This window comes from Camelina sativa, chromosome 19 (genome assembly GCF_000633955.1).
Source record: "Camelina sativa cultivar DH55 chromosome 19, Cs, whole genome shotgun sequence".
NCBI lineage: Eukaryota > Viridiplantae > Streptophyta > Magnoliopsida > Brassicales > Brassicaceae > Camelina > Camelina sativa.
In genome coordinates this window covers 18,150,463-18,166,016 of record NC_025703.1, presented here as the reverse complement: position 1 = coordinate 18,166,016, position 15,554 = coordinate 18,150,463, and the positions used below count along the sequence as shown (strand labels likewise).

General features: G+C 33.9%; 3 protein-coding genes across 4 annotated transcripts in view; 2 read left to right on the top strand and 1 right to left on the bottom strand.

Moving 5' to 3' along the window:
- The window catches only part of LOC104766627 (nuclear cap-binding protein subunit 1-like), a 6,386-nt gene extending 3,290 nt beyond the window's left edge, over nucleotides 1-3,096 (top strand). Inside the window, exons 11-18 of the mRNA XM_010490543.2 lie at nucleotides 27-111; nucleotides 272-340; nucleotides 434-552; nucleotides 859-997; nucleotides 1,483-1,986; nucleotides 2,094-2,393; nucleotides 2,480-2,725; nucleotides 2,803-3,096. Of these exons, the coding sequence (XP_010488845.1) occupies nucleotides 27-111; nucleotides 272-340; nucleotides 434-552; nucleotides 859-997; nucleotides 1,483-1,986; nucleotides 2,094-2,393; nucleotides 2,480-2,725; nucleotides 2,803-2,910 (1,570 nt within the window). The 3' untranslated portion in view covers nucleotides 2,911-3,096. The remainder of the gene's footprint in view (nucleotides 1-26; nucleotides 112-271; nucleotides 341-433; nucleotides 553-858; nucleotides 998-1,482; nucleotides 1,987-2,093; nucleotides 2,394-2,479; nucleotides 2,726-2,802) is intronic.
- On the bottom strand, nucleotides 4,379-10,877 carry LOC109130857 (putative defensin-like protein 62). The gene is made up of 2 exons (XM_019240930.1): nucleotides 10,874-10,877; nucleotides 4,379-4,542 (listed from the first exon to the last, which is right to left on the bottom strand). The coding sequence occupies exons 1-2, from the start codon at nucleotides 10,875-10,877 to the stop codon at nucleotides 4,379-4,381; spliced, it is 168 nt and encodes a 55-aa protein (XP_019096475.1).
- On the top strand, nucleotides 12,604-14,860 carry LOC104766625 (tRNA uridine 5-carboxymethylaminomethyl modification enzyme MnmG). 2 transcript variants are annotated; one of them, XM_010490540.2, is made up of 6 exons: nucleotides 12,604-12,896; nucleotides 12,978-13,108; nucleotides 13,186-13,277; nucleotides 13,763-13,840; nucleotides 14,084-14,414; nucleotides 14,652-14,860. In XM_010490540.2, the coding sequence occupies exons 1-6, from the start codon at nucleotides 12,698-12,700 to the stop codon at nucleotides 14,841-14,843; spliced, it is 1,023 nt and encodes a 340-aa protein (XP_010488842.1). In that variant the 5' UTR covers nucleotides 12,604-12,697; the 3' UTR covers nucleotides 14,844-14,860. The 2 variants fall into 2 exon arrangements, with proteins under 2 accessions (XP_010488842.1, XP_010488841.1); XM_010490539.2 differs by having other exon boundaries at nucleotides 12,605-12,896; nucleotides 13,727-13,840; nucleotides 14,652-14,859.

Below are 15,554 nucleotides of genomic sequence, written 5' to 3'. Positions count from 1 at the left end.
CACTAATTAATTTATTGCAAAGCTAGTCGGAAGGAGTGCGCGTCCTACATGGCTAATCTTCCTGTTCCTTTTCGGTATGAGTATCTTATGGCAGAGACATTATTTTCTCAGGTATGTTCTGCTGTAGAAATTTTGGGATTTATCTCTCTAGTGAGTATTCACATTGTATATGAAAGCATACCTTTTCTGGCAGATTATAGCGAATAATTCCAGAAAATTTATTCGTAGAGTATGGTTTTCAGATATGACAATTGGATCTGCTGTTTTTCAGATACTACTGCTACCACAGCCACCATTCAAGACTCTTTATTATACACTCGTGATTATGGATCTTTGTAAGGTAGCAACGAAGGATTTCTCTAATCATTCGATGGTTTTAACTCCCTTATGTGATCTTTTTTTCTACCTGATTCCAAATATTTAATTATTTTAGGCTCTTCCGGGTGCCTTTCCTGCTGTTGTTGCTGGTGCTGTTCGTGCACTATTTGAGAAAATTTCCGACTTAGACATGGAATCCAGGACCCGTCTTATACTATGGTTTTCTCACCACTTGTAAGTATATGATTTCATTTTTCTTACCTCTGAATTTTCGTGATCTGAAAAGGTGCTATGTTGTCTAATATTTGTTGATGTTCCATATATGATAGGAGATTTCGTAGCTTATCTGGCTCATGATTGAATTATTGAAACATGAAATTTGGATTCTCACTCGACATATTTTTAATACTGATTATCCGTTAACGTAATACAACGGTCCTCTTTGAGTCTTGATTTGTCGATCAATTGAGAAATCAGTTATTCATCAGATGGAGTTGATTACGTATTGTCTACTCATGTCTATACTACCATACTTGACAGATCCAACTTCCAATTCATCTGGCCGTGGGAAGAGTGGGCTTATGTTTTGGACCTTCCCAAATGGGCCCCTAAGCGTGTATTTGTTCAGGAGGTTTTACAGAGAGAAGTACGCTTGTCTTACTGGGATAAAATTAAGCAGGTAACAGATCACCTGCCGAACAAGAATTTTCTTTTTGTCATGATTTCGTATATTCTGTTGTCCTTGACCTCTTTACCGGCTCGGGTGGTGACGCAATATGGAACATGTTTAGATGGGGCGTGTTCCACATTTACGTTAGGTTGGAAATTCTCAATTTTAAATGGTTCGGCTGAACTGGATATAGTAAGGTCGTATTGTTGCAGAACATCAGGTTGCTAGGGAGTTAGTACTGTATTGGTACTTAAGCATCACCTATCCTTTCGCTTTTCTCCTTTTGGAAGAAATACATTAGTTATTTCGTAAATTAGAAAAAAATATTCCCAGGCTATTAGTAGCTACTAAAGTTAAGCATGACCTAACCTTTCGCTTATAGTTCATGGGCGATCAATGTTTCATCTTGTTTTTTCACATGGATATATCATTCTAAACTTAGCATCAGATATCGTTTCTCAGGCTATTTTGTGTCCTCTATGTGTGTCTAACAGAGCATTGAGAATGCGAGTGCCCTTGAAGAATTGCTTCCTGCAAAGGCTGGTCAGAATTTTATGTATTCCCTGGAAGAGGGTACTAAAGAGAAAACAGAAGAACAGAAATTGTCAGCCGAATTGAGTAAGAAGGTCAAAGAAAAACAAACTGCACGTGACATGATGGTGTGGATTGACGAAATGATATATCCAGTTCATGGTTTTGAAGTCACTCTTTCAGTAGTTGTACAAACTTTACTTGACATCGGATCAAAAAGTTTCACTCATTTGGTCACTGTCCTGGAGCGATATGGCCAAGTATTTGCAAAACTTTGTCCTGATAGTGATAAACAGGTGATTCTGTTATCTCAAGTGAGTACATACTGGAAGAACAATGTACAAATGACAGCGGTGGCAATTGATAGGATGATGGGTTATAGACTAGTGTCTAATCAGGCAATTGTTAGATGGGTGTTCTCTCCAGAAAATGTTGATCAATTTCATGTGTCTGATCAGCCGTGGGAGGTCAGCTGCGTTCTAACTTATCCGTTGTGACCCTCAACAGAAATATTTAATCTACTTTCTGTAGAGCATGTTTGTTTATATTCTGATTTTTGTTTCTCTCCCTGCAGATACTTCGCAATGCTCTTAACAAGACTTATAATCGTATCTCTGATTTAAGGAAAGAAATATTAAACATTACGAAAAATGTTTTGGTAGCTGAGAAAGCTTCAGCAAACGCACGAGTAGAGTTGGAGGCTGCTGAGAGCAAACTCTCCCTAGTTGAGGGTGAGCCCGTGCTTGGTGACAATCCAGCGAAGATGAAGCGTTTGAAATCAACAGTGGAGAAGACAGGAGAGGCGGAGTTATCTCTTCGGGAGTCCCTCGAGGCAAAAGAGGCCCTTCTTAACAGAGCTCTCTCTGAAACCGAGGTATTATATCTGTTTTGAGTCCTTTTTAATGCAGCAGAAGATCTTATTCCTTTGGTTTACTAGAAGCTAACTTGCATTGTGCATAGGTTCTACTGCTCCTGCTGTTCCGAAGTTTCTTGGGTGTGTTGAAGGAACGGCTCCCAGATTCAACAAAAGTGAGATCAGTGCAGGATCTAAAATCTATAGGTGCGGAAGATGACAAGTCATCGGCGATGGAGGTGGACAGTGAGAATGGAAACCCAAAGAAGAGTTGTGAAGTCGGTGAGAGAGAACAGTGGTCCATATCAACACTTGGCTATCTCACAGCGTTTACAAGGCAATATGCGAGTGAGGTAAAAAAAAAAATACTAAGAGTTGGATGTTGTTTTAAGAAATTTAGACTGAATCTTACTTTCTCCATGTCGTGTAGATATGGCCTCACATGGAGAAGTTGGAGTCGGAGGTGTTCTGTGGTGAAGATGTGCATCCTCTCTTTCTTCAAGCCATATCTTCTGCACTTCAGTTCCCTTTACAATGATCTTCCTCTTTCCATCTCAAACCTGTCTCTTTTGTTTTTGTTATGAGATTCTGACATTCAACAAGTTATTAGGAAATTTATGAGAATCGTAAAACGATAGTTTAAACAGCAGTCTCATTTCTGAGCTTGTTTCTCAGTGGCACCGGAACGAAAATTTAAAGCATTTTCATTAACTGAAACAACTTTCATGTTATGGCTTTGAAGGAGTACGGGCAATAAGACGAGTTACACGTGCAAAGATCATTCTTCTACAATAAGATGCTTCTGCATGTGTACGTACTAGTCTTCCCTAGCGACCAAAAAGGTCATATCACTTAATCTCACCAACCACAAAGTAGCAGCATGATTAGATGTATTCCATATGATTACCTATATCTAGATGTATAGATTGGGATTTTGATCCAAAAAAAAAAAGATGTATGGATTGGGAAACAAATCTACAGACCATCCTTCCGGAAACAAATCTACAGACCATCCTTCCGGAAACAAATCTACAGACCATGCCCACTACCACTAGCCATTCTGACACCTCGTCACCTAGAATGACTCTGCACGTCTTCCTTAACTATTTGATATTGCTCAAGTCCCAAAAAAAACAATTTTGTTAGGCCATGTTTATAGGGAAAACACATGGGGTGTTCTTAGGCATTTTAAAAATGAAAATAATTGAATAGTGGATTTAAGATCAGGCTCACTGATCTTATTCTAGAACTGTTCTTGGGCATGATCTTGTGTGACGTGTCTCTTTCGGATTGGTTGAAAATATATGGAATAAATTTTGACATTAATCTATGTATTAATTAAATAAAATGTTTGTCTTGTTTAATTAATTAAGTAATATGTTTGTTTGTTTTTTTTTAAATTTTATTTACAATGTTTTTTTTTGTTTCATAAAAATATGGCATTGTATTTTGAATTTTAGTAAAAGTTTTATAAGTTTGCAATTAAAATGTTATTTTATAAATTTTTATAATTGTAATATGTTTAAGAATATTAATAAACATTATATTATTAAATAGTATTAAACATTCTTAAAAAATTTATTAAACATTAATCTATGTATTTATTAAACATTCTTAAATTTCTATAAGAATATTATATTATTAAATATTAAGATCTTAAACATGTTCTCCCAATAACTAACTTTTTAACAAAAGTTCTTAACTACTGATCTTACATTATTTTCACAATATTTATACTCTAAGAACACCCTAAACTGATCTCCCTATAAACATGCCCTTACTGTCTTCGGAAATCTTATATAGTTTATAATTTCTAATTTATCAAATTAAGTTTTAACTGAGCAAAATTCTGTTTACAATTTTGACAAGAATATCTTTTTATTTTATTATTAAATTCATTAATGAGAAGTTGAAGAGATAAATAAAACAAAATTCATCTTTTTAAAATATTTTAAGAGAAAAACAATACTCTACTACAGTACTCAAATCGCCAATTACGAGGAGTATCATTTTGAATAATTGTAGCAGCAACATTGTGGTACTGGATGACCTTTAATAGTATAATCACATTGTCCTCCATCATAATGTTGTCTTCTACAGTCCATGTAACATTTCCTATTTCCATAATACTGCGCACATGACTCAATGCAACGAGCATATGGCTGGATCACTGCAATTAGACAACCCAAGTTACATATATGTAAGACATTCGAATAAAATACTTCATCTTTTTATAGCCAAAAAAATAATAATATAATTTTAACAATTCTCTTCAAATGATCAAAGACAATTAAACAAAAACAACTCTACAAATGATCAAAGACAATCGAACAATAGTAGCTAACCAGTTTCTGCCGAAATGTTGTTGTTAGAAAACGAAATTGTCGTTATGACTACAAAGAAAATAGTGACAAATGTTTTCGGGATATCCCTTGTACAATTTCCACTATAATTTTTTTGAGAAAGATAGATTTTTTTTTTTTAAATAGCTTCTTGGTCTTCATCAAAAGCTCTTTTATATGTTTTTTTCTTTTTCTTTCTTTAGTAAAATCTCACATTTCAACAACTATTTTGTATTGATTACCGTTAGTCAATGTTCTATATTTGTTCAGGTTGACTAGAATTTAATATAAGGTTTGACTAAACTTATTATATATCTTAATTATAAATTACAAATATATATATATATATACTGTATTACTTTATTAAATTGAATAATTGATAAATCATGAATGACACATTATATAATTGAGAAAATAATTAATAATTGAAAATTTTGAATTGAATAAGTACGTTTTTAATGTAAAGTACATATTAAACGATCAAATAAAAAATAAATGAAAGTTTTCTCAGCAGTTTTCGGCAGTAAAATTACAACTGCATGTCTGAATGATTTATTGATAACATACGGTTGAATTATACATCACGGAAAAAGAACAAGATCCTTCCGAAAACAAAGCTAGCAAGTAGATGTAAACCTCCGGAGACAGAAATCCCAAAGGGCGGACATAAAAGAAGAACCTTAAAGAAATAGGACAAAAGGCAAATATCGAAAGCTCACAAACGACAGATATGAAAACTCTCCACCACAAGTTTATATCCGAAGAGCATTTACATAGAATATTCAATATTGTGGCGCTGGATAGAGGAAACAAACATGAGCATCAAAGAGGACCCACCATTAGATTGCCTTCAATAGACAAAGCCCGAGGAGGGAACTAAACCAAACTCACACAACCACAACCCCATCAAAAACTAACATAGATAAATAAGAGGATCAAAGCACATATCCTTATTGTAACGCCCATGTCCTACAAAATAATGAAATATTGGATTTTATATCTGGAATTAAAGTGGAGTCGGTTTAATTCTTATTGGTTTATTAAGTTGGTCGATTTATTGATTAAACCAATGGTCGGTTTGGCTTTAATTATCTCGGTTTAGGACCGTTTTCGGGAAGCCTAAGTGATATTGTAAAGGCTTGGACGCCTCTCCTTCTCTATTATAGGTTGGTGATCTTCGTTTCATACAAGAGAGAAAGAAAGAGAAAGAGAAAGAGAGAGAAGTGTGATGTGGTGTGATGCGGTGTGAAGGAGATTAAGAAAAAAGCGGAATCGTCAGGGTTTGGGAGAAAAAGGATTCGACACAGAAAATCTTATCCAAAGGAGATATCTGTTGTTTAGTGGAACTAAGACACAAAGACATCGACATTTTTTCCCAATCCTTAATAATTAATAAATTTTTCAGTTATATTTTTTCCAAATACTAATAATACTTAATTCTTTAATTCTGATATCTTGTTCTTAATAAGAATTTAAGAAAGAGAGTTGGAAACATTTTCATGCATGTTATTTGAAAACGGTATTCTTCTATCTTTGTTAAAAGTTTTTGGTTGTGAGTTCTGGAAAAACCTTATCATTCTGAATTATTACTTACTCATATGCCACAATCACTGCTAATCTTTTTTTTCCTTATTATGAACCCTTTATAATTTTTTGTATTAATTTTCTAAAATTTAGAGAATTGTTTTAGTTATGAGAACTTTTTGGTTAATTTATGGAGTTTTTTTGCTAAATAAGAGATTTTTTTTACTATTAGTGTGGAATTGTTTTGCCTATTTTATTAAAAGGATTTTTTTTCCATTCTACTACATTCTCTTAAAACATTTTCCCAAATACCACATTTTCTTTTTATTTTTAAAACTACCACATTTGAGTTTTAAGGTTGGGATAAGATAACCAATATACCCTTCAGATAAAAAGCATGAGATTTGAGAATATAATGCCTTTCTTATGACACATAAGTGAGTGTATTAATATTGGTCATCATAAAATAAATTCTGTAAATTAATTTTATTTGAGGGACACATAGATTCTCTATAAATTGAATATGTTTCCAGACTTATAGATCCGGTGGAGTAGCATAATACAGTGGACAAAATTAGTTTGGTGGACACAGTATGTTCTATGGACAAGTTGGAAAATATGAACTTTGTCAATTAGCTTGAACTTGTTTATTTGTCAAGTATATTCACTATTGGACAAGTTATAAACGAAACTTGTACTTTAAGCGGAATTGTCCATAGAGAGGTTATGAAGCTACAAACTTTTCTATAAATTTAATAAATAAACAAGTGTTCTAAATGGACAAATTAGGAGAATTTCAACTAGTCCATTAAGTAAAATTGTCTACAAGTCAGCCTCCAAATGATAAACAACTTGTCCATTTGGTGAATAATTATAAAAAGTGGTCCTTAAAAACAAGTAAAGTTAATTAACGAGAAAAAAGAAAAAGAAAACCAAGTAAAATGAGCCCTTTTTTCCTCTCTTTTTTCCGGTTAACTTTAGATCTGAATCGGTTTACTTCTCCAGTTTGTCTTTCCAACGCCAGAGAGAGCCCTTCTAGTCCGGCTTCCTCTCTTAATTGTTATTCTTTTTTCGATCCGAATTTATAGTTGGGTGCTTGGCCATTGCGGTGTAGCGGAGAGATGCTCTGGGTCTGCTGGTTTGAACGGATTTCAAATAGAAGAAGGGAGATGAACAAACACATTCATGAAGGAAAGCAAATTAATGGTATTGCAATGTCGACGTAATTGCTTGGACAACCACTAGTATTAGCACAATCAATCGCCAATTTTTTTGTAGCAAATCAGAACATGTAAAATCAATAAAGAAACTTACTTTACCAGATGTTAGAGTTTAGAAAAACAATAAAATTAGAAAAATCACATGTTCCACAAAAAAAGACGTGAATATTTCTCCATTGTTTATGTTTCTGTTCTCATCTTCATTTTTTCAATTAAAAATATATTTCTAATAAATTATTGCGATATGTATTTGGTGGGAAAGGACATAATAGTCTTCTTCAATTATCTTTGTGGTAGCCAGAATAATGTATTTACAAATGTTGTAGTTGTGTCAAGTTTTAGTAGGAAATGTGGTAGAATTGTTAGTTTTCTCTTGAGGCCTGTTTTATTAATTATAAGGCCTCTTCTATCAATTATAAGGCAGTTTTGCTAATTTTAAGTTTTTGTTTGCTAATTTTGGGGCCTTTTACTAACTATAGATCCATTATTACTTTTAATTTATTAAGTATTTTTTTTTAAAAAATCAGCAAAATGGACCTCTAAAATTTGAGACACAATACAAATGTGTCATAGGAATTGGTGCAGGACCACTGTGAACAGAGACTTTAAATAATTATGCATACTCAATTACTCATTAGTTATCAAACGTGGAAAAGACAATATACCTATGTAACTGAAATCTTAATGTAGAGACATCATGTATGTAAGATGGAACTGTGATGTATTTCTTAACATGTTTTTTTTTTTTTGGTTTTGTTGTAATTGGAATCCTCATGTTGATCTCCAGGCTAGCGAGAGCACATCGCCTTGGTCAAACAAACAAGGTTTTCTTTTCAATGCATCAAACTGCGATTGACTTGCAATATATATCATTCTTTTTCTATATGACTGATTGAGGGCCTATATTGTATTCCTTAGATATTGCTATGGTAAATTATTATCTAAGTAAGACAATATAGACTTATCGGTAACATAGTTAAAACATGAAATTAAAATATTGCAAGTCGATCTCACATTGACACCATGAAAAAGTAACCAATATGATCAAGACAATGAGCCCTAGCCATAGGCTAGAGATTAACATGAGGATTCTAATCACTAAAAACCAATAATACATATCAATAAATACATCATAACCATGACAATTTTAATTCATACTATTTAGTTTTAAAATATTCTCATTAGTTCAAGATGAAGAATTGTTTTAGGCAAAAACCTAAACCAGAAGAAATTGTTGCTACATTAATAAATTTACAACAGAATCAGAAGAAACTTTTGTCTTTTTGACATCAAAAATTAGAAGAAACTATAGAAACATATTGACTGTTATCTAATTCTAGCAAAAATTATTTCAAGTAAACTAAAATAAAAATTGAATCTCGGGATTAAATATATATGTAAAAGAGATAATAATTTGATACAAAATTCAAGATCTAAGACTTGTATTGATTTAAAAACATTACAAATAAGCACACTATAAATTTAAGATTATATGCATATAATGACATGTTAATTAATAAGCTATTAAATAAATCTCATCTAAATTCATCAGTTTTACAAATGAAACCATTTACAATATTTAATTTGAAGAACAGTACTCTATAAAAACCTAACTATCGTTAATTATTATATGAATTCGAGATTATCGAAGATACCTTTAAATCTTTCATAAGCTGCCCATTTAGATTTGGAATTGGTTACAAAATTAAAATGTTTCTGATGATTATCATGTTCAATACATAAATTATCTCAATAAACTAAAATAAGAATCGAGATTTAGACTGGAATATATATGAATTAGAGACAATTATTCAATACAAAAATTATAAAAATCAAAGATTTAAGAATTGCATAGATTTAAAAAATTATGGATAAGTACACAATGAATCTAGGAGTTTGTGGAGAATATGTTAATCAGTGATTAAATAAATCTCATCATAATTCAGTTTAACAAATGAAAAAAATACAATACATAATATGAAAAAGAAAAAGAAAAAAACTATCTATCGATTAACAAGTTTATGAATTTGAGATTAGTGAAGATACCTTCAAATTTGTCATGAATGTCCAGATCGGATTTAGAATTCTTAACAAATCTAAAACGTTTTTGAGGACGAGAAGATGACCATCATAAGATAAGATGCCATCTTATCGATTAACAAGTTTATGAATTTGAGAGTAGTGAAGATAGCTTCAAATCTGTCATGAATGTCTAGATCGTATTTAGAATTCTTAACAAATCTGAAAGGTTTTTGACGATGAGAAGATGACCATCACAACATAAGATACCATCTTTTACTAAGATGAATCAAACAGACACAATATTTTAGGTTTATATATCTTTTTTTTTAGAGTTTTCCTAGCTAGGTATCTAAAAATTATTGGGCCTTTCATTTAGACCGCATAATATTAATATTATTCTTTGGGCCGATACATAAATCGATTAGTAATTAAAAAAATATGTTTGACCTCTCAAGTTAATATTCTTTGGGCCGGTACATAATTGTTATCAATTATGAAAACTCGCAGAACCCTGCCTAGAGGATTAATATTAGTATTATCAATCCACTGTTGTTAAACATATTAAATCCTCCATAATCCTGAAAACTTATTAAAATTCAAATCCACAAACTATTTTGAACAACAATGGATTTTAAAGTAGATTTTTAAATCATCAGTTCAATAACAGTGAATTTTAATGAACATTGAATAACATAGGATTTGTAAATTTTACATGAATACACCCCCCCTTGAATTTAGTCCAATATTTTTTTTTTTTTTTTGTCAACCATTGGGCCACAACATGTCGGCCCATTAGCCTAATCCCTACATTCATAGGGAGCGAGAGCGAGACTCTATCTCTGATATGATGGTGTCTTGTGCATTAAGGACTTACATTTGGCTACTGCACTAAGGTCATTTCACAATATTTTCCTTCTTTATTACTAACTACATTACTAATTTCAAAAATTTCAAACAAAAAAAATCAGTAACTCATTTATAAAACATCACGTTTAAAAGTTAAGGAAGAAAAAAAAGTATCAAAGCATTTATTCAATTTATTAAAATATCACTTGTGCAATTATCCCTTTATGTTTCTATAGTAAAATGTTCTCTCTTTTTTTGGTAGTGCACGGGAAGACAAGATCTGCCCTATATTATTAGAACAATAAAGAAAATATATTACGAAAGGATATGCCTTGCAAACGCAGTTCTCGGACATCATCCCTTCTACAACATTTGTAATAAAATCCAACAATTGGAAACCTAACGGTAAAGTAAACGCATAGTTAGCTAACCCATCACCTAGACGATTAGCTTCTCTATACACATGCGAAATTCGGGCTAATCAGTCCCTTGATAAAAAATCATGGTACAAGCGTACCAGAAATGACAAAGGATGAGAATCACTAACCCATGTCAGTAGAAACCGACTACTAACTCCGAGTCCACCCCCACCTCCAGCTTCTGAATGTTCTTCCCCCAAGCTATATATAAACTGTAGTGGACACCCCATAATTCTGCTAACGGGGCCAAGCATATCCCAATTTTTAGTACAAATCCACCACGCCAACACCCTGTCGTATCACACCACCTGTTGTAGCCAACCTCGGATTGCCATGCGACGCCCCGTCCGTGTTTAGTTTCATCCATTCTTGCGCAGGAGGTTTCCAATCATTCGTTCAACACGCGAAGGTTTCCCAACTCCATCAAGAGCCAACATATGCGCTTTACGATCTTCCTGCACTAAACCTCTCACAAACACTTTATCCCGACAGCGACTAACCTTCCCGAAGATAGACCCACCCCACCATTTCCAAATCCACCAAAATCCCATGGCAAACAACATTGACCAAGCATCCTCCGCTGATCCATCAGCAAATCCCAAATTTGCATACAACCATTCAAGGACCAAACCTTTGAAGAAAGCCTGCCTTATCCGACTGGGTACAACACGCATCCAAAGGCCACCAACAGAAGGACAATCTCTCAGCACATGCATTATGGTCTCTTCACCCCCATTACATATCTGACAAACACTCGTATTACTTAGATGACGACGATACCTCTTTGAATTGGTCATAGTTACTTGATTAGCAACCAGCCAGAGTAAAACCCTGATCCTCTTTGGCGCAACAATATGCCATACACGGTGATAAAACCCTACCATACTCTGCTTAAAAGAAGGATCTGCAACCAACATGGAATATGCAGATTTTACTGTAAATTTCCTGTCCGAGGTTTCACCCCAGGACAACCTATCTCGTGCCCTTGTGAAGTAAGATATTTTCTTAGAATTACGCTAAAAGTAATCTAATAAGTTATTGAATTGTTTTCTAAAGATGGGGTCGGAGGCGAAGGCTTCATATTGCCTAACGTAGGCACGACTCGGGACGCAGATGGATAACTTAATTAGTAATAAATAATATGAATTTTATCTATACTAGTATTTTTGTAGAGTGTTTTGAGAATTAAATATATTATGGAAACTATTAGTATTGAATGCCATTAATTGTTTTATTATTATTGATTTAAAATCATCATGTCATATATAGAACTCGCCATGTCATATAACTCGTCTGTATTATTTAAAAAAATTAATACTTTTAAATATTCATAATTTTAAACTTCTTAAAATTTAAAAATTTACTATATATGATAAATTTACCATATGTGTATATTGAACACACATTTTTATATTAATTGAGTAATATATGTCCGTTTTAAGATTCAAATCACAATATATGCAGAATAAATTTTTATTAACTTTATGTATTATATGATGATTCACAACAATGACAAATTGTGTTAAACAAATATAGTTCTATGGTATATTACAAGTTTAATTCGGATTTATAGTTGAACTATTTAATTTAACTATATATAGTAAATTTTAAACTTTAAAAAAGTTTAAAATATTATAATTGATAAATCTAAACTTAATAAAAAATTTAAAATTATAAATATTTAAACATATTAAATTTTAAAAATAACCACCACCAGCAGTATAGTTTTGTAAATATATCTATTGAATGTTTACTAGCACTTAATAATAAGTTTTTTTTTTGTTCGCAATTAGCTCTTAATAATAATTAAGTTAAGATAATTTGTGAAAGAAAAAAAGAAGTTAAAGATCAATTTTACCACAAACGTTTTTAGCTCTTGAGAAACACCACCACAAACCCCTTTGGTCCGCTCTCTGACACACTCGTCCACAAGTCGCAACCTCCGCCTTGAGATGAGAGCCGCCGTCACCGCCTCCGCCTCAGTCAGTCTTCGCCATCTCTACGGCGGCTTCCCTTGTATTGTCCCCTCTCGTTCTTTTTCCTCCTTACCTTTTCGCTCTCCTCGTCTCTGCATCTTCCGCCGCCGCAACTTCCGCCCTCGCCAACTCTTCCTTAGCCGTACCTACGCCGCAAGCTTCAGTTCTTCTTCAGGTGACAACCACTTCACTCTCATCATCTCCAATTTTTAGGCAGTTTTGTACATTTGCTTAGACGGGTAGTAGTAATCTGTAGGTGCTGATTCGACCTACGACGTTATTGTGGTTGGTGCGGGACATGCTGGGTGCGAAGCGGCCTTAGCCTCTGCTCGATTGGGTGCTAGTACTCTGCTTCTCACATTGAACCTCGATCGAATAGCTTGGCAGGTTCGGAATTTTAATCGTAATTGTGTGTACATACACGTTAGAATTATGCTGAGATATATTGTTTGTTACCCGTGAAGCCTTGTAATCCAGCAGTAGGCGGACCAGCAAAATCACAATTGGTACATGAAGTTGATGCACTTGGTGGTGATATTGGGAAAGTTGCTGATAGGTAATTGTTTCTAATTTCTTTTCTCAGTGAAACTCTTGCTCTGTGCGGTTGGCAACATATGTATGGATACGCAGATGCTTTATATCTTCCTAGGTGAGGTTTGGGGATTAGCTTTAGAGGATTGTTTTAATCAAACGAATTTTGTTTGACTTGTATCAGAGTTTTGAGAAGGAGATCAAATTGAACGTTTATGACTCTGTCTCAGTGCAATGTCTCTGATGTGGTTTCACTTATCTTCTCGAGCAGTGGTCGTGTCTCATTTTCCTATACTATACAGGCCCCTATTGTTTTATATAGTTTCGAAAAAAAGAACACCCACCCTCCTTTAATTTGTTAACTTATAGGTGTAAATAGAATTACAGATACTGTTTCTTATTTGTCACTGTCGCTGAACACCTTATGATATGTGTTCAAATTTTTACCGCTGATGTTGTATCTTAACAGTGCAGATGTTATTTACAGAAGCGTATTCTAAATGTCTCCAGGGGCCCTGCTGTAAGATCGTTACGTGCTCAGACCGACAAAAGAGAATATGCCATGGAGATGAAAAAGATAGTGGAAAGGTTTGCTGAAGTTTTTACCTGTTGTTTACAGATCTTTTTGGGGTCACAAATTTGACTATTGGGGGTATGCTTTCAAAATTAATTGTTAAGCAGACATAAGATGCCGAAAATTTAAAACTTACTCACAACAAGTTATGGCAAGTATACAATCTTGAATTTGAAGGTCTATATGTTTCTTATTCACAATTATTTATGATTTCTTCTATTCTGGCTAATAACTGTAAAATTTCCTTGGTATGCCAGCACTGAAAATCTCTGTATTAGAGAGGGAATGGTAACAGATATCCTAGTTGGGAAGAATGACAATGTGGAAGGCGTAGCCACATTTTTCGGGATGAACTTTTATGCACCTTCCGTTATTCTCACCACTGGAACCTTTATGAGTGGGAAGATTTGGGTCGGTAAAAAGTCTATGCCAGCTGGAAGAGCTGGCGAGTCAGCTTCACAAGGATTGACAGAGAATTTGCAAAAACTTGGATTTGAAACAGATCGCTTAAAGACTGGTACTCCAGCGCGTGTGGATCGCCGGACTATAGACTTTTCCAATTTGGAGGCTCAACATGGAGACGAAGAGGTATCACTATGCAATTATAAAATTAGGCTATTCAGGATCAATACATGGTTACATGGTTTAAAGCATCTCACTCGGCGAGTAGCCAGCACACAAAAGTCTTTTAAACTTTCTTCCGAGATCAGTTTGACCAAATTCATTGGGCGCTTTAAAAATAATTTTCTCACCAGTGGAACAGTATTTCATTTCTTTCTCTCCTTTTAAATTTGAAGACGCTGAACATTAATTTTCTTTTCCCAGGTCAGCTGGTTTAGTTTTGACCCAGAATTTCATATCGAGAGAGAGCAAATGTGCTGCTACCTAACTCGCACGACAAACTTAACACACCAATTAATCCGAGATAATTTGCATGAGACCCCAACTTATGGTGGATGGGTTGAAGCAAAAGGGCCTAGGTATTGCCCTTCCATTGAGGACAAGGTAAATTCTTGACGTCTTTTGCTTTGTATTATCTCTGTCTTGGACCAAGGGGAAGTTACATTAGACATAGTTGATACAGTTGGTAATGTTTGAGCCAAATACTGGAATCTAACCGTGAGCAGGACCATGAAAATCCAAATTTGCTACACAAAAGTAATTATAAGACTTGTTCCTGTTCCAACATGCAAACATATAGTAGTAAGTCTTTATAAGTAGACGAGAGTTCAGCTGCTACATAATGGATAGCAAAATAGTGTAAGCCTTGAGAGCATGAGTAATCAATAGGGGATGGAACAGATCAGTGGGACTGTTGAATGTTTGGTTGGTTTTGAGGCCTTTGGAAAGACATTGGGAGAGTTTTAGGTTCTCTAGAACAAACCCATTGGTTCCTTGGATTTTTTTTACTTGGTTCAGTAAGTGTAAGTCATTTCTCAAGGAGTAAATAAAGCAGTAATCCAAAAAATTCTCAGTTCTTTGATATTTCTTTGTTTCTACCGTGGATGATGTCACAGTAGCAAATTACATATGCTGATGTCCTGTAAATTGCTCTACATTTTTGTTAATTTTCATTTGCAAAGTCCTGAAGGTCCTTTATATTCTCTTTTCTTGACGGTGATTCTTCTAATTCCGAAAATCAATCTTGCATTTTCTGTTTCTACAGTGCACATAGAATTTGTTGAACTCTTCCTCGTAAACTGCTTTGGATGAACTTTATAAATTCTT

Coding starts and splice junctions, on each gene's coding strand:
- LOC104766625 (XM_010490539.2), top strand. CDS start 12,698: ATGAGAGCCGCCGTCACCGCCTCCGCCTCAGTCAGTCTTCGCCATCTC. Junction 13,109..13,185: donor TCGATCGAATAGCTTGGCAG/GTTCGGAATTTT, acceptor TTACCCGTGAAG/CCTTGTAATCCAGCAGTAGG. Junction 13,278..13,726: donor ATTGGGAAAGTTGCTGATAG/GTAATTGTTTCT, acceptor TTAACAGTGCAG/ATGTTATTTACAGAAGCGTA.